General features: G+C 34.2%; 2 protein-coding genes across 3 annotated transcripts in view; one reads left to right on the top strand and one right to left on the bottom strand.

The window, feature by feature from the left end:
* Positions 1-24,063, top strand: part of LOC126808640 (propionyl-CoA carboxylase beta chain, mitochondrial) — a 48,680-nt gene that overhangs the window by 7,157 nt on the left and 17,460 nt on the right. The window contains exons 7-8 of the mRNA XM_050533540.2: positions 32-81; positions 1,602-1,643. Coding sequence (XP_050389497.2) covers positions 32-81; positions 1,602-1,643 — 92 coding nt within the window. The remainder of the gene's footprint in view (positions 1-31; positions 82-1,601; positions 1,644-24,063) is intronic.
* On the bottom strand, positions 2,249-22,189 carry LOC126808642 (beta-1,4-galactosyltransferase galt-1). 2 transcript variants are annotated; one of them, XM_050533544.2, is made up of 2 exons: positions 21,844-22,189; positions 2,249-5,052 (listed from the first exon to the last, which is right to left on the bottom strand). In XM_050533544.2, exon 2 carries the CDS (start codon positions 4,780-4,782, stop codon positions 3,337-3,339), a length of 1,446 nt encoding a protein of 481 aa, XP_050389501.2. In that variant the 5' UTR covers positions 4,783-5,052; positions 21,844-22,189; the 3' UTR covers positions 2,249-3,336. The 2 variants fall into 2 exon arrangements, with proteins under 2 accessions (XP_050389501.2, XP_050389500.2); XM_050533543.2 differs by having other exon boundaries at positions 21,999-22,189.

Below are 24,063 nucleotides of genomic sequence, written 5' to 3'. Positions count from 1 at the left end.
TTATTTTTATTTTTTTTTATTATGACATCAGGTGGAGCTGTTTATTCTCCAGCTCTAACAGATTTTACGTTTATGGTTAAGGTAAGTTATATTATTCTTAAACTAACTGTGAATAGGGTGAAACATAGGTTCCAACATGGTCATGTATGTCAGTCATGAGGTAAAAATGGACTGAATGGGGTTGTCATGGGCTACACAGGACTTTGAAAGAATTTGAATCGCCCAGAAGAACCATTAGATATCCTACAAGCCCCTTTTTGTCTTGTCAGGGGTAGAACCTATGGATTGATATTTATGGATTGTTTTACTAGTTGTTTGTATAGACTCAAAACCAAGATACTCGAAATTTAGACTTAAAAACTTCTGCACCAATATTTTAAAAAAGCTGTAGCTAAATTTGCAGATTTTTATTCATTTGTAGATGACAGATAAATAATCCTTAAATTGATTTCCAATGTTCATTAAATCTGGTACTAATTATGTTTTTGTGGTACCATCATACATGTCAAATGTACACAATTTTGAACCATTGTTAGCCACCATATTGTTGAATGGAACATTTTAGAAAGGGGAATAACTCTTCCAGCTTTGTTTTAAATCATTCCCATACTTTGGTGTTTTATATGTTTAGGACATTTTATAGAATTTACCACTCACGACCTTGTTTCTCGAAATTTAACTAAAGATAAAATCCAAATTTTAGTAGATACTTCAATTTTGATTGGCTAAGCACTCAAATCCATCTAATATTATCCAATCAAATTACTAAAATTTGAATTTTATCTTAGTTAAAATTTTGTGAAACAGGCCCCTGTTCAATAAGTTTTGCTCTTTAGACCTTTAAGGTACATGTAAATAGTAACAACCCCAATCTGGTTAAAACACAGATACTATTTCGTTTCGTTTTTATAGTTCAAAATTTCGTTTTACTTGTCTTTACTACACTTGGATCTGGAAGAGTTGTTATTTAACTCGTGTTCTGAATGGTGTCAGGGATAATAAGCCAATGAAACGGTCTGTCACGGCGAACTTTAGGCGTGTTTTGCACGTAACTGTGGGTAATCCACTAGTAACATCAATGCTGATTGGTTAATCAAATGTCTGACATCATAGGGTCATAAGTCGGTCTTTTGACCCCTGACGTGACCTATCGCTATAACTTGTCAGATCTTCATGTAGTGTAGGCCATTGAAAGTATAAAAAAACGAAACGAAATATAGATCTGTATTTTAATCAGATTGTAACAACCCCAGTTCCCTGAACAAATTTTTGGAGCTCATTTTCAAAACCACCTGAAACCGCTGCTCCATAATAGACCACTGAAGTCTCCCAGGTCACAGAACAAGTCCCTAGGTTTGTGGTGCTAGAAGGAGAAATAGAGTCGGGCAGTCCTGGGCCCTTATTCACGAAAACTTAAACTAAGTTACAACCGAAATTTTAAGAAATACTGCAACTTCATTGGATATATGCAAATTGATTTTACTGGTCAGCCAATCGAATTGCAGTATTTCTTAAAATTTCGATTGTATCTTAGTTTAAGTTTTCGTGAATAAGGGGCCTGGTGCTAAAGGGTTAATAATATAATCTTTTGTTTCTTTTAGGATACATCATATCTGTTTATTACCGGACCTGATGTCGTCAAGGTAGGTAACTCTTCTTATGTTGAATGGAGGCAGACCACCATTAATTTCCCCATTGACTTCAATGTTAATTCTGGTTTCTTTGCCCGACTCCGACTTTTCCTCAAATTTTAGGGAGTCATGGTGATTTAGAGAGCATGGCGCTAGCTCACCAACCAGTAGACCAAGGTCTGATCATGATGTTGGTGTCAGTGGTGCAGGACGCAGGACCTGGCAAGGGAGATAATCTAGTCATCCAAATGGGATGGAAATCTGAGGTCTTGTGAATGCCATTGACAGCATGTTAAAAGGTCACCCAATAAATGGAAATTGATACACACATAATCCCCATCTCTTTTAATTCTGATAAATGTTATTATTTGTGTTGGACATAAATGTTATTATTTGTGTTGGACATGTTATGTTATGTTAAAAGGTAACCCAATAAATGGAAATTGATACACACATAATCCCCATCTCTTTTAATTCTGATAAATGTTATTATTTGTGTTGGACATGTTATGTGCTACCTGGGCATTTGACAAGCAAAAATTGCAACACATGAATTAAAGATTCATATTTGGTAGGTCATGAGATACTGAATATAACCTAATATATACAATGAAAGCTGAAAAAACAAAAGCTTTTATTTACAGTACATGATGTACATTTATTTACTAGGGGTGGGGGTGGGGGTGGATGGCTGAATGGTTAGTGCATGAGCGTTGTATCATAGGGTCTGTCATTGAGTCAACTGGCATGGTGTCGATTCCCTGGTTGTACATGGTTGTACGTGACAAAAAGTAGGGTTGCCTGTCCAACCTTGTGGGTTTTCTCCGGGTCCTCCGGTTTCCTCCCACTGCTAAAGACCCCTATGTGCAAGCAAATTATTAAAAAAATTTAACCATATGTTAGTCCCAAAATTACCTTGTTTGTGTGGAGTAGCCATTAAACCCCATTTCTCATAATGACAGACCTTATGATACAGAGTGCACATGCTAACAATTCGGCCATCCACCTCCCCCCCCCCTCCCCAGTACAATATGAAGAGTTTGTTAGCATTAATATAATGCAAGTTACCACTGTCATTAGAAAACAGTATTTCATCATTTCACATTCTTGGATCAGGAACTGGGATCCAAGCACTACTCATCTTATTGTTCTTCTTAGAAACAACATGGATCTTAGCATGCTTGTTCCTTGGACAATTCTAGGATGGCTGGAATGACATTGTACTTGGTTCCTGGTCCAAAGTACAGTGGGAGCCTCAGTGGCCAAGTGGGTGAGACGCTGGCTCGCTAGCCTGCAAGTCGGGTGTTCGATCCCTGGTTCCTGCATTGGCCGAGAAAGTTCATCAGGATTTTCAGACATGGTTTCCCCGTTGTCAGTGGTTCAGGACAGAGGGTCTGACAGTTGTCTAGTTCGGATGTGATAAAAGACAGAAGTCCCATGTATACATTGGCATGCACATAAAAGACCCCTTGGAAGTTGGAATTCAATTTTAGAGTAGGCCATAGTGTCGCTGGCTGGGCAAAATTTGCCTCATAGCTCACTGTATGGCGTATGGCCGTCTTCGTTAGCCCAGTAGCAGAACAGTAGGACGTTAAACCCCATTTCACATGTACATGTATTAAAGATTAACCTCAAATGATTTCACATGTAGATGTTTATTAAATATAAGTTAATATCACAGATAGTTTAAGACTTGTAAATTAGTTTACTCGTTCTTGAAATAAGTCACATTTTGAAAATGATTATAGACTTTTGCCATAATTTGTTGGGTTTTCGTAACTTGCTCTTTGAGTTCTGTGGCAAAGATTTCAATAGACGAATCAGTTATTGTTGGATAACATTCCATGGTTTGGTCAAAATTAGAAACACAGGGACGATAATGATGTATCAAGGCCATTGATTGGTCTACACTAACAGAAGTGTAGGCATCGTCAAGGGAACGACTTAGATGATGAATTCCAACTTCAAATACACGTTCGGGACGTATGATAACTTTTGATCGCACTTCGCTAGTTGACACAGTTCTTTCTCGGAGTTGAAGAAATTGGATACTTTGATCCAAGTTTGATTGATATTTAGGATCAAAAAAAGAACTTTTGAAAGAATACGCAGCCACCTTTCGGGAATTGTCTGCAACTTCAAGTTCTTGGGTCATTTCTATCCAAGATGCGCTGGTTTTTGGTATCAACATTTCATCGAGGTCCAGAAATAATAAATATTTAAATCTGTTCATATTGGAATAAATACAGTCTTGAATAGCCAATAGTTGGCCTTTACTCCAGATTTCATAATCCTGGATATTTTCTGGAATTGACCAATCAATGACTTTCACAAATTTGTCTGCTGAATAGTAATTTAGCAAAATGTCTGTGTTTTTGGACACATTAAATTTATACACAAAAACATTTGTTGCTTGCAGTATCTTTGATAATTCCATAAATTGAATTATCTGTGAACTTCTGATATCGCCGTATAAAGGAGCAAGGCAGACACCAATTGAATCACTTGTGATATTTCGTCTCTTATGAAGCGGAGATAAATTAATCGTATGATAAATTGTTTCTTCTTGCTCATCGTCCGTCAAGATCATTAATGTCACTTGTTCTGGATGACCAATGAAATGCTTAGGGATTGAGCATGAGTACATGTAACCGCCATAAACCTTCCCATGATTCTCACACATTTCATACTTCTCCGTATAAGTCAGAAAATATTTTTCGTCTTTTTGAAATAAACAAACTAAGCTATCGGTATCTTTCAATTTCTGCAGAGCTAGAATTCTAACCATTGGCTCTCCTTGTAGCCTGTGATCCAAATACGCACCAAACACAAATATTCCTTGAATTTTCTGAAATTTTCCTGGCACATATTTTGCCTGTCTATTTATTTTCTTGATTTCTTCCAAAACATATTCGTAATCCAGATTTGCAGATCTTTTGTTCAAAATTTCTCTCTGTGTCTGCTGCAGTTCTTTGAACATTGGCCTGGATATCGATATTTCTGACTGCTGTTCCTTGATGTAGTTGAGTTGATCTGATGTTGGTTGTATTATAATCACGTAGATGACCGTCAAATGGAGAATCAATCCCACGAGGAAGAAATAACGATACTGGCGCATTTTTACAAATATGACACTTTCAGTCAGATTCATTACATCACAAATTTGACACTTTTAGTCGGATTCATTACATCACAAATTCGACACTTTTAGTCAGATTCATTACATCACAAATTTGACACTTTCAGTCAGAATCATTACATCACAAATTTGACACTTTTAGTCAGAATCATTACATTTCAAGAAAGTTATGGTTTTCATGACTGACAAACTGTTGTTTGATATTTCTGTTCAATTAAACTACGAAGACTCTGTAGTTTGTTGGTACACGGTGTGCTGGTACTTGGTTTCTTGATAGAATTTCTGAAAATATAAAAAATGTAATGAATGAGTTGATTATTTTTGTAAATTAGATTTAATAAACAATACAATGGACCATACTATTCAGAGGCATTATCACACCCAATAAGATATTATATATAATATATTTTGAATAAAGTGGACGATCCAGATTGTGCATTTCTCAGACAATATCTAATTTTTCCTGTCTTAAACCATGTTAAAAGGTCTTCAGGTAGATAATTTCCCATGCTGGATTCATTAAAGAGATATCCATCAAATTCATTTTAAAAAAAATCATAGGTGATGCTAGCTTGTTTGACCATAACCTGTTAGTTCATCACATCTTTGTAAACACTGACTGGAATTGAAACATTTTTGGATTGACATTCCTTATAGATTCCACTTCCAAGTCCCTCAGATGATCATCAGTGGCTTTAAGTTTGTAAACTAAGTCAAGGCATTCAACATATTCATCGCATCCTGAATTAATTTTTCATATAGCGATTTACATTTAAAAAATCTCAAACCCCTGTGATACAGTGATACTGTATACATGCTAGCCTGGAAATAACGATCTTAGTTTTACTTGATAAATTCTCAGACACTGCTGAACTATAGTATCTGACAAAATATCAAACACTTCTGAACTAGTACCCAACAGTTTGAACATGGTTTAATAAAATTAATGAAAGCATGAACAAGATGACAGACACCAGAGTGATTGTGTCTGACACTGTCTGTGTAAAGGTGTTTTATCTAGGCTTGTATACATTGCCAACACAATATCGGTTATATGTGATAAAGTTAAGCAAAATAATGTGCTAAGACAACACTCAAATGGAAGAATTTGGTATAACAGTATAACACGGATGTAGGGAGGATATCTTCATTTCTGGAATAGTAACAGCATCACATTCTCTGATGCTTGGAATTCTAATATAGGCTAAGATTTCTGTAATAATTGGTCCAATTTCCTGATAAAGCTATAGGTATCTCTAGTTTATATAGCAGATGTTTTTCACCTGAGAAATATCTTATAATAAAACAATGTTTGTTGGGTTAAAAAAGTTAAATATGTTTTTTCTTCCACCAAAATAAAAGACAGGTGTTTTGTGCATTCTCTTTGAAATATTCTGCTAGTTGTAATATAAGATCCGAAAAAAATGACTGACTTTTTTTCTCTCTTTTATGTTTATTTATAAGTTGTTTGGATTCCTCTGGGGATGAAATTAGGCTCCTTATAAAAAATGGAAGTCTACTGTATTACCCCTTTCATGCAAAGATTGTTTATAAATACGTTCTGTAAATTCCGTTGGGATAAAATGAGGATCCTTATGAAAAGTTGGAAGTCTGGATTTCATGTGAAGAGTCTTATAAATATGTTTTGTCCGTTCAAATTGGTTAAAATAGAGATTTAGTGTATTTTCTCTTTTAAAAGTTTTATTTGAAGTCTGTTTATAAAATACATTGTATGAATTCAGCTGGGATCAAATTAACACTGTTTTTAAAAAAAAGAGGTTTTGCGCTTACTTACCTCTTTTAAATATGCATTATGTAAGATTTAAATAAGAGCTACACGGTCTTGCTAAGATAGTTAAAAAAAAATAGATAATGAAAACAAATGTATTGAAAATATTCTGAACAAAATTTTGTTGCTATTATTATGCAGTTTTAGTTGTAGGGTTAGGGTTAGGCTAAAAGCATATCCGAATATAACAAATAGAGAAAAAATAAAACTTCATGAAGAATGGACTGACTTGTACAAAAAATTTCCATTACAAAGAAAAGTAGGATGTTAAACTCCATTTCATTTTATTTCCAATTTACTTTCTTACCAACAAATTAACATCTCTTTCATCTGATGAATCCTCAAACAAAAATTTATGGTGCCCTATGGTCAATCTGATTAAAACACAGATCCTATTTCGTTTCGTTTTTCCAAACTCGTGGGTTTTCTCCGGGTCCTCCCACAGCTAAAGACCCCTACGCGCAAGCGAATTATTGAAATAAAATTAAACCATGTGTTAGTCCCGAAATGACCTAGTTTATGTCGAGTGGACGTTAAACCCCATTCCTCTCACTCTATCGTTTCGTTTTTATAGTTCAAAATTTTGTTTTACTTGTCTTTACTACACTAGGATCTGGAAGAGTTGTTATATTACTGGCAGTTTGATTGAAGTGAGGGATAAGCCAATGAAACGGTCTGTTACGGCGACTTTCTTCCGTGCTATGCACGGAACTGTGGGTAAACCACTAGAAATGTCAACGCTGATTGATTAATCAATGTCTGACGTCATAGGGTCAAAAGCCGCTCATTCAACCCTTGACACGACCTTTGAGTACAACTTGTCAGATCTTTGTGTGTGTAGGCCATCGAAAGTATAAAAAAACAAAACAAAATATAGTTCATATTTTAATCAGATTGGTCTATGGTTTTATCATGTGAAGAGTGTAAATTCTGCTGGGGTTAAATTAGTTCGTATTTTTTTAATGCAGGTTTTGTGTCTGCCTATTTTGTATGAAAACTGTTTATCAATACATGTATGCACTTTGGTGCAAAATAATATGTATTTCCTGTTAACTCCTCCCTATCCAAACTTTATCGACAAATAAATATTACAAATTTGGCAGGATAAAGTTATATCCGTACTGTGTTGTTTGGTGATTGTTTATAAATAAATTCTGTGAATTCTGCGTAATAAAGTCAATTTCCATTTTTTTCTTATCAATTAACAGGTGTTGGTATTTTGTGGTGAATATTTGGCAATAGGATAAGATAGATTCAGATTAGATAGACCATAGAATCATGTAATAAAATATTTGAACAATGTTAGCAGTTTTAACAGCGATGTTATAGATCAAACTAGATCTCTTTTTAAAATCTTTAAATGGCATTTAGTAACTGGATAGAGTGACAACAAAAATACATACTTATGGAAAAACAGCTACTAGTGTATTTTAAGGCGATGTTTCGAAGCTGTTGTTCCATAAGTATGTATTTTTGTTGTTACGCAGCCAGCAGTAGATACATGAATAGAACAGTAGTCTCTTTAATATTTAGGGGGGTTGGATGGCCGTATGGTTAACATGTGCGCGCTGTATTTTAAGGTCTGTCATTGAGTCAACTGGCGTGGTTTTGATTCCCTGGACAAGGAGTAGGGTTGCCTGTTCAACCTCATGGGTTTTCTGCGAGTTCTCCGTTTTTTTCCACTGCTAAAGACCCCTACGCACAAGTGAATTATTGAAATAAAATTGAACCATGTTAGTCCCAAAATGACCTAGTTTGTGCCGAGTGGACGTTAAACCCCATTTGTCTTTCTCTTTAATATTTAAAGGACAGTCCCCGTTCACAGTAAATAAATGTGCGTTTTACTGTGGAAATCAAACTCAAATAGTGTGAAAATTTGCTTATCGGGGTTATGTAACTCTTTTCAGGAATTTCATTTTTCAGTGGTATGATCGCTCATGGGTGACTTATAATGGCATGAAAATATGTTAAACTACATACTTAAATCATGTGAAATTAACTATTTTTTACAAACCAGGGTAAAGAACCACAAAGTGTTAAAGTAGCTAAGTCTCTAACTCAATATCATCCAAAATCTTCCACATCGAAAACACGAATTATTTGTTAATTTAAATCAACATTGATGTTGTGATCTTACCGGGAAAGGGTAGGCTTCCGATATCCAATATTCAAGACAAAATAAACATTTTACCATCGGTACATGAATCGTGTACCATAATGCGTTTCAGTGTCATTTGTAACAAGGACTTGAAGAATGAGGCTAGACATATTCCACAAGTCATGTCGAACGGTGACTTCATATTCTTATATGGAGAGCATGCGCAATGAATACTATCAGTGTAGACTCAATTAACCAGATGCTAGATATTTCCATTTGATTGAGACTTCTGGCGTTTTTCGCCGAACAAAATTGTTTTGAAATTAGAGTAAAAACGGAAACAACTGAATGTAAATCAGTTAATATATTCATATTACATTATCATATGCGTTGCGACCTATTTGTGTCAATTTCTAGGTCCGAAATATTAGCGATTTAGCTCCTTTAATGTTTCTTTAATTTAACTGAAATAATTATGACTGTAATTATTCCTGTCAGAACTGGAAGGGATTGATATAACTGCACTGGATTAACACAACTATCAGACTTAAACTGTACTGGATTAACACAACTATCAGACTTTAACAGTACTAGATTAACACAACTATCAGACTACCCGGTAACTGAAATGGGATTGACTCTACTCCTGTACTAGATTAACATGACTACCAGACTTAAACTGTACTCAATTGTGTTAATCCAGTACAGTGTACTGGATTAACACAACTAACAGTCTTAACTATCAGACTTAAACTGCACTGGATTAACACAACTATCAAACGAGCTGAAATGGGAATGACCCTATTTCTTGTGAATTAAAAAAATTAATGTTTAAAGTTTTTTGCGTATATATCACGTCTGACAGGTGCTATATGTATATAATGGATGTCACTAGAGCCTGATAATGTAATTTACTGCAAGGAATAGATGTCTTAATAGAACGGTCTTAATGGCCTTCTTCATACTTCTAACGGTTAAAACACCTTTATTTACGATGTCTTCTGCTGCTAATGTACTACCCAACCGTAAATATTGGGCCATTTTCTGCGGAATTGAACACATGATCTCTGCCTTAAGTAGTTCTTATAGACTATTAGTCATTTCTAATCTAAATTCACAGCAATATTTCTATCATTTAAATCTGGTGGACTCATTTTTCCAAGTAGAAAATACGCCGCAAACTAAGTTTCTGTTGAAAAGACATTATTTGTTTTTATTTACTGTTAGTAATGCCGCATCAGGTATATTCTAATGGGACTTTAATGGCATTTCCTAAAAATATTTATGAATTTAAAAACATCGGTATTTAAATTAGAAAGGCATGAATTCCGAGTTAAAAGTATTAACAGTTCAGACATTTTTCATATCAGATGCTCAAAATATAAGAAATTTTTAACAACATGTTCAGAATTGTTGCCTATTTATTTTGAAATTGAATATATAATTGTGTGTTTTTTAAATTTTAAAAGCTATAATTATTTGAACATAAACTGTTTATTGTGAGTAGTTTTTCAAGACAGTGTGCAGGCTACAACATAATTAAATATTGGTATGCAAAAATTAATAGAACTTATAATATTGGTATGCAAAAATTAATAGAACTTATAATATTGGTATGTGAAAATTAAAAGAACTTATAATATTGGTATGCAAAAATTAATAGAACTTATAATATTGGTATGTGAAAATTAATAGAACTTATAATATTGGTATGTGAAAATTAATAGAACTTATAATATTGGTATGTGAAAATTAAAAGAACTTATATACAAATCTTTGTTGTAAATTTCTTTAATAAATTTAGAATGTTTGTATGAAGGGAAAATGGGTTTGTATAATATGTTCTTTGACACCTTCAAGTACTGTTTTTTTCCAAAAAGACTTTGTAACCCTTAGCAGGAAGTTAATACCGGCACAAGCAAGAATTTAATTCGTTAGATGAGACATTTCATCAGTTGCATTAATTTCATTATACAGATCATTCACATTATTTATGGGCATTTCCAAAACTAAATCAGCATCATCAAAAATCCCTCCTGCAGACACAGAGAGGCTTTCATTATTTTTAGATCTCATAAACTAATCAAAATAGAAAAAAAAACATTAACAGGATTAATGTTGTTGTCGTTTATTAAAGATTTAACGTCCAATACATTAAATATGGTATTATGGACAGGTTGATTTAATTAAATTATTTAGACTTAATGGGTTAAAAATTGGTAAAAGCATACAATACAAATGTCCGTGTATATCAAAAGTCTCCGTAAAATTGGTAAAACACAAAATAAAAAGTCCTTGTATAATAAAAAAAAGAGTCAATTTAAAGCACACTTATAAAATCGCTGTTGTGAGAAGAGAGGGCAGGACATTTTCTCCCTTTGTCATAATAAAAACATGTTAAAACAGGGGGTCCAGCTGCCTGATGTTTGGCGTGATCAGTGCGGATAGCAAAAAACCCGTGGGGAAAAAGGATCCACTTGTGTTATGTGGAAAAGCGAAGTGCTCGTAGTAAAAAGCACATAGCTGGAACCGTGGATTATTTACATATTAAAAAATGTTCGTCCAATAAGTTCCATATGGTTAAAAGTTAGTTAAACGTCCTTTAATACGGTTCACAGCATCAGGGATTAAAAGTTAAGGTCATTCCATTAGGGTTTTTTTTGTGTTCTTCTTAATTTTTTACAGAGAGATAAAACCCAATTCATTGATTAACTGTTTTTACAGAGAAAAAAAGAATATGAATGACTACTGATTAAGTGTTTTTACAGGGAAGAAAATTGAATGACAATCAATTAACTGGTTTTACTGAGAAAAATGACAATTGATTAATTAACTGTTTTTACAGAGAAAGAAAAATATGAACCACAATTAATTTATTAACTGTTTTTTCGGGCCTCCAGTATAATTACCTTTATCCTGGTGTAAATAAATCTATTTAACTTACTAATTATACTTACAATGATTCAATTATTTAGAGTAACTTGCCTGGTGTATTGTCTGTAACATGAGACTGATTTCATCTAAAGACTTGTTTATTTTTATTAGAAGAAATGAGTTGCCCTTAGATTAAGATTTGCAGAATAGATCTAGCAAAGGAAGTATTATCTTAAGTAATGTAAGTCTTTATACTAAACTATTGGGTCTTTAGATGAATGTATACCACCTTCACGTACCTGATATATTATATAGGCCAGCCCTGTCTTTTTATCAGAATTTAGTTTCATCTCAGATATTTTCCGAGCAAACTGATTATTAGTACAGCTGGCCTCCATATCTCGCTAGTCTTCTTGACGGCTTCACATCAGAAAAGCCTGGTTCTTTTAAACTTGGCCAGATCTTTTTTTTATTTGTCTTTGATATGTTGAAAGTTTCAAGTGGTATTCAGATCTCAAATGATATAATTAAAGTACTGGTACTTCATTTCAAATCAAATCTTGGCTACATTCACTTAGTTTAAATTTAATAACTTCTTTACTGCTAGGAAAATGAAATGAAACTGTTTGAATTTAATGTACTGATTCATCTTTTGAGATATGACGATTTAATTAAAATCAGATAAAGAGTAATACTAGATAAAAAGCGTATGATCCAGTATATTACGAATTTAGCGTATCAAATTTTATAATATGGCTGGATATTCCCATAGGTGTATTACTAGACAATTTGTTGTATTTAGGAAGAGGGGGATCCGCATGTTCGTAAATTTCTCTATTGTTACCTGAACCTTATCAGATACTCATTTAGCCAAATATATCACAACAATTAAGTGATTTTCACATTTTTAGTGAGATTCATGGGGCTATATACATTGGAATATTAGTCTTAAAAGATTCTTGTATGAATTTATTCTTTAATGTTCAAATCAAAACGTATTGAGTGGAATAGATGGATTGCTCAAATTTATGAAACTGCTTTGTCAAATTTATGAAACTGCTTTGCACAAATTTATGAAACTTCCTTATCAGGTATATAGAATTTAACAGTCAAACTCCCAGATGCCAAGAGAATGCCATGTTGGTGGTTGTTATAGAATTGTGGCAGCCCTGTTGTTCTTGGAATCTCTTTGTTTGACTGTTGATCATGTCTAATATAAAAGAAATAAAATGTTCATTTATTTAATCTATGTTAAACTTATCCTCTTTTAATGTGTAGTTTTTTTGAAAGTCATTTCTTCCATAATTCTGCTAATTCTATAATATTTCCTACAACAAATAATTTTTGACAATTACAAAATTTTTTGGAGTGTTTGGTAAAATTCAAGACAGTTTTTATGTCCATTCATTTCTATTTTACACCGGGGAGGGGGGGGGGGGGGGCTTGGATCGCTGATGAATGGTTAGCATGTGCACGCTGTATCATAAAGTCTGCCATTGAGTCAACTCGTGTGGTTTCGATTCCCTGGTTGTCTATGACAAGGAGTAGGGTCGCCTGTCTAACCTTGTGATTTTTCTCCGGGTCCTCTGGTTTCCTCCCACTGCTAAAGACCCCTACGTGCAAGCGAATTATTGAAATAACATTAAACGATATGTTAGTCCCGAAATGACCCAGTTTGTGTCGAGTGGACGTTAAACCCCATTTCTCTCTCTCTCTTGTGTACTTGAGTACCTAGAAATCAGTTGTTTGATATATCAAACCGTGTCAGATCTCTTTCTTTCTATTGTTTATCAAATGGTTCCTGATAGTCTACTGACACTAACAGTCTCCGTCTGCTAGACACACGTCTCCCTTCTACAACAGACAAAAAATAATACTCCCAAAAAATTCTTATCTTAAGTGCTTTTAGACCTTCATTATCCTCATAAATATTGAAGCTTTCTTTATTCGGTGAAATGGAAAGATAGGTTGTCAGGCAACAAGGCATACACCCACTAAGCTAGTCAACATGGGTTGTCACATATTTTTTTCTTTTGTTGGTAATAAATACATTTATAACACACTAAAATCTGAATAATATCAACAACCCATTATGTAATGAATACATTTATAACACACTAAAAATCTGATTAATATCAACAACCCTTTCTCTGCGGTGGAAACGTTTTCTCCGTGGTGTAAATATCTTCTCTGCGTAATTATTGGAAATGATTAGAATTTGTCTAGTTCTGCACTTTGTGCATAAAAATCATCTAACTCAAAGTTAATCCAAAAACAAAAGCAAATAAAACAAAAATTGTTAGCTATATGACCTCTTAAATCAAGAAGTGGTGTCAGATGTTCTAGAATGAGTATGCATACTCTGTCTTATGTACGGTTTACATCACTGTTTATAGTTAATAGGAGAAATTATTTTGACACAGATTTATATTTAAAATGTGTAAACATTCTGACAGACAGTCAGGCGACGACAATATAAGACTACATGTATTATTGAACTTTTTATCCAAATTTATCTTAATACCAGTATATTTCTTGGGGATGCCTGAATTTTTATTTTTTTTTTAATTACATGCACATTTCAATTATATTTTGTATATTTATTTAGAATTTTAACACATTTTATTACAATTTCTTCAAGTATTTTAATTTGTTTGCTGCTTAATGAGAACCAGACTTTATATTATATGTCTACCAAGAAATCTGTATTAACAAATCAGACATTCATTTTATTAATAAAACATGGTTATATTAGTTACTGTGGTATTATAGTATTATTATAATAATGTGCTCTCATTAATACTTTGGTGCATTTGGAAGAATTCCATTAAAATTTATAAATAAAAATAATATTAAAGGGGGATTTCTACCTCTATGTCTGTATATGAGTTTAGAGATACGATTTTTTGTGCACCAAAGGGAAATATTACATACCATATTGTCTAGTACTTTGTGCAATTTTCATCAATAAAGTTTTGCAAATATATATTAATCTTTCTGATACAGGGTTCTGTATGTCTATGTCTTTAGTGTTTTGTTTGTACAGTCTGTATTCTGTATTGCAGTTTTCCTTCATTGTATGTGAGATAGGTACACAGTGCATTGATTTATGCTTCTATAATGAGATACAAAAACATTTTCTTTGAGCAATATCTCTTCAAATAATTAGTTGGCACTCTATATCTACAAGAGTAGCACTTTGTTATATAAGTTTTTTCTAAATCTTTCTACTCTGAATACACAAGATGGGATGCAGTCTTCTCGCCTCCTGCGCTATTAAAATGCCACTTCAAAGTTATAATATTTATGTAACCAATGGTAACATGCTGAATATGCCATTCGGCTTGTAGAGTGCTCCTGTTGTTTTCCAACAGTTCAGAAAAACCTGGAACTCATTTATCAAAGCTGTAGCCGATGAATTTGAAACTGTTGGCAGGTGGCATTACACAGTGCACATTTATTATTTTGAACCTATTAGAGCAGAAGGGCTGTATGTAATTCCGGCTGCGTGGTTCAACAATTGACGCTTATACTGCTCCCATGTTTATATGGATTGTGCGGTGTGTATTTATGTAATGGAGTAGTTGTGGTAATATCATAGCAAACTTATGTTGTATTGTAGAAATTAACACGAGTAAATATATACCATTATTTTTGGTTAGAAATCACACATGTATGATATTCTTATATCATTTGATCATATATCTGCTGTTTTATTTTTCTGCAGATAATATATCCAACTACATTTTGATATTAATACTCTTAGGCAACTCAGAAGTTTTGAAAATCTGAGATCTGTATTTGTTAAAACTATATATTCTGGTTTTTTATTTTTTATTAACAAGTATTGTATTTGACACACGCATAAATAAAGTGCAGACCGAGTTTGTCGTAGTTGTTCCAAGAAAAATAAAAATTTCATGGATTATTAATTGTCGCATAGGAATAATATCAAATGGTCAGTAGAACTTGTGGGGGGGTTGGATGGCCGAATGGTTAGCACGTGCGTGCGTCATGCGGCCTGTCATTGAGTCAACTGGCGTGGTTTTGAATCCCCGGTTGTATGTGACAAGGAGTTGGGTCGCCTGTCCAATCTTGTGGGTTTTCTCCGGGTCCTCCGGTTTCCTCCCACTGCTAAAGACCCCTACGCGCAAGCGAATTATTGAAATAAAATTAAACCTTATGTTAGTCCCGAAATGACCTAGTTTGTGTCGAGTGGACGTTAAATCCCATTTCTCTCTCTCTCTCTCTCATTCTAGGGAATGAAAAAAGTATGTCTGGATTCATTTTATACAGTAAAGCTACAACATTCTTTGTGAGTAGAATATTAATAAGTGCAAGACACTGAGATTCTGTGAGTCTCTGAGGAAAAACAATCTGTTCAAACGATTTATAGGTCAGTGCCAGTGCAAAGTATCTGAATCATGTCTTTGACCAAAATGTAAATAGTCCAGATAGTCCACAGCCCTGCCTTTTTAATTAAAAATAACTGATACTTTTTGTTTGTGGTCAAAAATAAAAGTGTTGATTTAAATCAATTTTATGTGTTGATGTGTTTTGCAAAATTGGTATCTGTCTAGATTTAGATCAAATAGTAAAACGGATTACAGCTTTATATTTTAAAATGATAATTTAATTGTAATAATCGAAATGAGTGAGAGAGAGAGATCCACTCGACTTAAACTAGTTCTTTTCGGGACAAACATATGGTTCAATGTTATTTAAACACCCCCCATCAGATTAAACCAATTCAACACTTTAATTTGATCTCAATCAAAGAGGTTTAGCTCCTTTAAATAAAGTGTTTACTGATATATTAAATATAAAGATCACAGAAGTTATTTGATTACCTGTGTTGGGAAACCACCTGTACAGACTGTATGTGGGGTTAATCACAAAGCACTAACTAACAACTCAACTACATGGATATATTAATAAACATGTGGGATATACCATGATGAGATGCCTGGAAGCTGGCAGACGGTAAGACTGGTTAATCCAATCACAGAACTACATCCAGTGATCTTCTGTTACTAATAACAATGTCCTGCTTCACTGACGAAAATCAACACATGACCAACTTGTGGCATAACCAAAATATTTATATTGCTGTAATCTCCTAAAACCTGGGTCTTGTCTTGAAGACCATAAATCATTCTTCTAATACCCATAACAAACTAATTACTGCAGTTATTAATTGTCCACTGGTGGGTAAATATTGGTTTAGGCTGCTGTGGTGGTGAGCCACAGTTAGTCTGAGAAACTGTCAATCTCTTCAAAATTCTCTTTTGTTTTATAAACAGTACAGCATTATTATAACCACCCTTTGGAGTATGCTGCAGGCCCTGAGCAGCAGCCAGTCTGAGAAACCGTCAGTCTCCTCAGATTCCCTTTTGTTTTATAAACAGTACAGCATGATTATAACTACTGCCATGCACAGATTCCTCTTGTTTGGGGTGTTGATGAGGAATCTGGTTTACTGATGTACATGCACTAAAAATGTCAAAACCACTTTTAGTTGGACATCTATAAATCTTTATCAGCAAGGTATAAATAACCAGTTTATTATGTTTGAAGACTCCATTGTGCAATACAACTCACATGTGGGAGAAAAGTTAAGTTTTCAGAAAGGTCCTAATGTTATCAATATAATCAGGTTGCTGTCAACACAGTCTAGCTACTGTAACAATTGTTATATAACACATGGCCATAGACCAATTATTAAAATTAGACTTTCTTTAAAGATACTTTCCCACATCTTTATCGGGCAGTTATTTCCAATAAAAGTATGGCAATTTTGGTATATATTGAAAGTGGAGACACCCAATCTTTCGAGAAGAATACTGGATTCTTTGAAACATACCCATGGAGCACACACTGGACAAAAATGAGTAGGTGTCACTAATTGGCAGCCTGACAATTAAGGGCTGTCTGCTCGAGTGATGTCAAAGGTTGCGTGCGAAAATTGTCTCATCGCTCAAAGTTAGGGAGTGCTTGATGTATGTGTTGATAAACTTGATCGTGAGCGGACTACGAAAAAGTAAGATACTTAAATGTACAACACTTTCTGAGATAAAAACCATGAAAAAGATGTTGGCAGTGGATAATCCGAGAATTTAATTAGGCTTCGATATTTATGATAAATGGACAGCAATTAAAGACAACATCGTCTTTTATATGCTGTGAATTCTACCCCATCTTTGCACCCGTTGATAGGTACTGCGACAGCCAAGTCATGTGACACTACCATAACTTCTTTAGCTATATTTTTTATAGCATAAGGTATTTCCTCGTGAATACAATGTTTTAAGAAGGATATGATGAAAACTTTTATCATTAATTAGTTTGAATAACAGAACACAGTTTTTATGGGATACAATCACTAGTTTATTCTAAAAGCACGACGTTTCGACAAGTATCCTCTTATCGTTATCAAGCACAAAATGAGTTTGAATATGTTTTTAGTCCAAATATATCATCAAATCACACAGTTTGTACGCGGGAAGGTATCTTTAAATAGAGGAGACAAAACACAAAAACAAAACCCCGTAAGACAAACCTGTGGACAAGACACACAAACAATAAACAACAAACGTATATATAACAAATCAAGTGAATGGATCCGTGATTGTTATGGAATTTACATTATGTAAGATTTAGATAAAGATCTACCCATTCTTGCTATAATAGTTCGAAAAATAGATAATGTAAAATGAATAATTTGAAAATTTCATTCAAATTACTTTATTGCGAGCGAAGATATTAGCCTTTGAAGGTTTGACAAGACATATGCAATAATTTCAGCCACCGTACTGGTTGTTCAAAGCTAAGTCTCGCTCCTCCAATTTAAAGGAGCTAAATCGCTAACATTTGGGACCTAGAAATTGACAAAAGTGGGTCGCAACGCATATAATACTGTAATATGAATGTATATAAACTGATTTACATTCAATCGTTTCCGTTTTTACTCCAATTTCAAATCAGTTATGTTCGGCGAAATAAGCTAGCAGTCTCAAGCGAGCGCAAATTTCTAGCGTCTGGTTATTCCAGTCTACACACGCCGTTTGATTTGGTGCAATGTGTCTAGCCTCGTCCCTCGAGTCTCTTGATGCAATGGTAAAATGTTTATTTTGTCTTAAATATTGGATATCAAAAGCCCATCTTTTCCCGGTAAGATCACAACATGAATGTTGATTTAATTTGACAAATAAATCGTGTTTTCAATGTTGAAGATTTTGGATGATATTGAGTTAGAGACTTAGCTACTTTAAGCTTAAATCAAAATATGGCTGAACTGTTCTAATCCAGTAAATACCGCAGACTAGCGATAACATTGAGAGTTGATTATGGTCTGGATAAGTTAATTAATGTCTAATTAATAATTTAGAAATCATTTCAGGCCCAAAGAAAGACCTGTAATAGGCAGATTTAGCTCTTACATAATGCATGTTTAAATTGGTTGGCTACCACGATAACGTCTGTTGTACAGTCTGTGACGTAACTGAGAGATAAACAATGGTCATTGTTCGAAATTATTAAAAATACTAGCGCTTAATCTGAGAGCATCAGTAGATTTATAATTTGGACTTCTACCCGAAAATTGGTATCGGTATTGGGATTGAATCTCATTTGAAAATTGAATACCAGTGATCTGTGCCTTAATTTAAAACCCACTGAATAATGTTTCTACAATTGAAAATTGATATGTTATAAGCACTTCAGTAAATTGTAAAAATTCTGTGAATTAGGATAGATTTCGTACCATCTAAACCATTTTCATGGACCATTAAAATTAGCAGAATGCCTTCCAGACAGTCAGTCACTCAACAATTAAATAAATCAATTTCCTTCAGCATTCTCACATGCTTAATGTTTTTGTTTCGCCTAAAAAAATAACAATACATTTACATGTACATGCCAATCGTGTAGGTCTGTATGTTTGTGCGGCTACCTGCCAAGTGAAATCTAAACTAAATACTTTCTTTTGCCGACTTCAGAAAAGTAGGCATCACATATTTACCCGTAAAAAAAGATTTGGGTAAGAATTTGTGAAATGCACTAAAGGGCATACATCATGTAGTTACGGGCATTTTGTCCTGACAGGGGAATATTTTTCAACTTTCAACAGAAAGATGATCCTTAACATGCAACAAATAGTGGACGTGCGACCTCCGGTTTTGTCTTATCCAAATGTCTAGACACTTTTCCATACCAAGCCTGCAGTTGTGCACTTGAGGAACTGTCGTGGAGATGTATCACTGACTAGGGTAAACCCACCAGGAAGATCCTGAGGATCTTTCGTGGCCAACACCAGTGGGAACCCGAGACCCAAACTAACAATTTTTGTTCGTTCATGTGACAAGGAATAGGGTTGCCTGTCCAACCCCGTGGGTTTTCTCTGGGTCCTCCGATTTCCTCCAACTGCTAAAGACTCCTTCCGATTTCCTCCAACTGATAAAGACTCCTGTGCGCAAGCGAATTATTAAAATAAAATTGAACCATATCTTAGTCCCAAAAACCGCATCTCTCTCTCTCTCTCTCTCTCTCTTTCTCTTGGGGGGGTTGAATGGCTGAATGGTATCATAAAGTCTGTCATTGAGTCAACTGGCGTGGTTTTCGAATCCCCGGTTGTACGTGACAAGGAGTAGGGTCGCATGTCCAAACTCGTGGGTTTTCTCCGGGTCCTCCGGTTTCCTCCCACTGCTAAAGACCCCTACGCGCAAGCGAATTATTGAAATAAAATTAAACCATATGTTAGTCCCGAAATGACCTAGTTTGTGTCGAGTGGACGTTAAATCCCATTTCTCTCTCTCTCTCTCTCTCTCTCTCTCTCATTCTAGGGAATGAAAGAAGTATGTCCAGATTCATTTTAAACTCTTGCTACTTTAAGAACACATTTTGAAGTATCTTTATAGAAATAGTTTTGATGTTTTATCACTTTAAAACTAGATGTATGATTCATTCCTCTCATCAACTAGATTAATTTGAAGTTTGTTTTCACAACATTTTCAACTTAGAATTGGATATAAAACAGATAGCGGCAAAAAACAAATCTTGTGTTTTTAAGACATTAGACAAAATAAGTGCAATTGTAGAGAAGTTTTAGTAAGACTGAAGCGTTGATTGAAAACTTATTACAAATAGATTTTCTATCTTTTTTGCAGACATAAAATGGCAGTCAGTGCTGTTTGCTTTACAAAAATCACTTATTTTCAGGAATATAGCCAAAATATTTTAGTCAAAGGTAGAATTTTTGAAAAATATTTTTAGGCTGATAATTTTTATACCCATGCATATATTGTCTTATTTTAAAATTTGATTTATAATTCATATTTTTAGATATTAACCGTTGGGGTGGTTGAGTGGTCTAAAGCTGTTCACTTTAGATCATAAGATCTGTCATTGAGTCAAGTGGCATAATTTCGATCCCAAGCTTGAACTTGAAAGGATTTTCTCTCTTTTTCCTCTCACTGCTAAAGGGGGGTTGGATGGCCAAATGGTTAGCACGTGCGCGCTGTATCATAACGTCTGTCATTGAGTCAACTGGCATGGTTTCGAATCCCCAGTTGTAGTGGCAAGGAGTAGGGTCACCTGTCCAACCTCGTGGGTTTTCTCCGGGTCCTCCGGTTCCCTCCCACTGCTAAAGACCCCTACGCGCAAGCGAATTATTGAAATAAAATTGAACCATGTGTTAGTCCCAAAATGACCTAGTTTGTGTCAAGTGGACGTTAAACCCCATTTCTCTCTCTCCCTCTCTCACTGCTAAAGACCCCTACTCTCAAGCAAATTATACAAATAAAATTGTACCATTTGTTTTTTTCCAAATAAACGATTTCTTACATTGATAAATATCGTACAAGTCTGGAAATAAAATATCTTGTCACAGAAATTGTTCAGGCACAAATACGGAATGTCAGTAGTGACAGATTTTTTTCATGTAGAACTAAAATCATTATTTCCAAGCCTGATCATGAAGTTATATAAATAATTACTATAAATAAATATGTACTAAAATTAATTTCTGATAAAATATTTAATTGTCAGGTATTAGTTGAGTCCAGTAATGCCAGAGTTTCGTCTTGTAGAACAAAAGTCATTATTTCCAAGCCTGGTCATGAAGTTAAATAAATAATTACTATAAATAAATAATAATACTAAAATTAATTTCTGATAAGATGTTTAATTGTCAAATATATATGTGAAGAAACTTTCAAGAAAGAACAGAACACCTACCGATTAAAATTAAAATAGTTGAATTGCTAGATTGGATTATTTCTAATAATAAACAAAACATTAAACATTAAAAACTTACCCAAATATTAGTCTTGGATGCTTTCGATTTTTCAGTCAAATGATAATTATTTATTTCTATTTTTTGTTTATAAAAACTGTTAAAAGCCTTGCAGATGATGGTAAGCCTGTCGATATGTTAACAAAGCAATCAAAGTTAGTTAATTATCTGTTTACCTGAGTGGTGTTACTGATTAAACTGGAACCACGGGAGTAGTGCCTGATTTAACTCAGTAAATAAACTTTCAACAGTTCTTGAATAGAATAACAGACAGATTGCACAGCTTCACGCTGCTTCCAGTCCTATGGGTTTTTAATGTCTGCCACCCTGGTGGGCCAGATGAGGAATCAGCCAACCAATAGAAAGAGGGCGTTTACTTCTCCCAGCTGTCTGTAAGTCTGATACAAGTTAAGTTTTCAACAGATAAGCTGGCTATTTGAAACTAAAGTGATGATAAGGAGGGTAGGTTTACCAGTGTGTCAGTTGGGCTAGTGATGACAAACACCCCTGTTTAACTTCCTCAAGTCTGCCAATAAACTGATAACAACTTCTCAGTTACATTTAATCAGCCTAAATGGAATGCTGAAGTTACCATACTTAGCTTAAATTACTCTCAACCATAGCATTTATTGTTTATTTAAATTACATGGATATAGTCCTTTTCTTTCTTCTACATGAAACACATTTTTATTTTTTTTTGGACATCAATGGGGGATGGAATAGAATAAGTTTTAATGTCTTGTCAACATAATACATGGGTTATTTTGAGACTAACATATGGTTAATAAAACACAGTTTTTATGGGGAAACAATTTGTGCTTGATAATGATAAAAGGATACTTGTTTGGAACATAGTGTTTTTAGAATAAAACTAGTGATTGTTTCCATAAAACTTCTGTTCTGTTAATATGTTTCCCGATCGCTAAATGCTACTTAAGGATTAATATATGGTTACCCATATGTGAACAGAGATGCAAACAGTAGAATTTTGTCCGGGCAGCACCGTTTCCTCCCTTTTTTACAGCACGTCATTGTGTACATGTGTATATACCTTGGTTATTTGTCCCATCTAAATGACTAGCATACATTCCTTGTCAGCCCTGTTGTATCATAAGGTCTGTCATTGAATCAACTGGCGTGGTTTCGATTCCCCGGGGAGTTTGGGTGGGAGTGGGGATGACCGAATGGTTAGCGCGCTGTATCATATGGTCTGTCATTGAGTCAAGTGGCATGGTTTTGATTCCTAGGTTTTACGTGACAAGGAGTAGGGTTGCCTGTCCAACTGCGTGGGTTTCCTCTTCCCACTGCTAAAGACCCCTACATGCCAGCAAATTATTGAAATAAAATTACCATATGTTAGTCCGGAAATGACATAGTTTGTATGGAGTGGATGTTAAACTCTCTCTCTCTCTCTTCTCTCTTTCTCTCTCTCTCTCTCTCTCTCTCTCTCCTTGTCAGCTCCACAGAAGTAGGAGCCAAGCTTGAAAAATCCCAAGGGGTCTTCTTGACCCATGCTGGTATTTGGAACCTGAACATTATAGTCGTGGGGCCAGTGCCCTGTAGATTGACTACAGCTGTCCCTATTTTAATATTAGATGATTGGGGAGATACAAAAAATACATCTTCAAAGTTGTAGTCATAATTTCTAAATTATAGAAAGATATACTTTAACATCTGGATGTCTTTTGTGGTAATTAAAGTTAAAAAATCAAGAAATTGGATTCTTTCTGTGTGTCTTTTGGAGGTTGGCTCAACATCTTCCATTTTAAAATTTTAATAAAAAATTTAATATATTTCTAGTCAATTATGTGCAAACATCATAGGAATAAAAAAAAATCTTTTAAATAAATAGATAAATGCAAATAACTTTTGATGAACTTCCAATTTTTAACCATTAATATGGAAACTTCAAAGGAGTAAGAAAAAAAAATCTTTTTAAAGATACATTATGTAAGAGCTATTTAAATCTGCCTATTGCATGTCTTTATTTTGGTTTCAAATGTTAAATAAACCATTATTTAGACATTTATTAACATGACAACCCTATAATCAACTCTCTAGAAGATCGGATGGCAGAGATTTAAATGGATTAAAACACCAGCGAAATTTTAAAATTTAACAATAAAATGGACAAACGAGACTAAGTCTAAATTGGTCCAGTACAGTTGCTACAATAATAAACAATCTGTAATACATATTCCAACACATAGAACTTTGCTCAGAATAAAGTAATTTGAATGA

This window comes from Patella vulgata, chromosome 1 (genome assembly GCF_932274485.2).
Source record: "Patella vulgata chromosome 1, xgPatVulg1.2, whole genome shotgun sequence".
Lineage (NCBI taxonomy): Eukaryota > Metazoa > Mollusca > Gastropoda > Patellidae > Patella > Patella vulgata.
The sequence above is the reverse complement of the archived record's forward strand: the minus strand, read 5'-3'. Positions and strand labels throughout refer to the sequence as shown.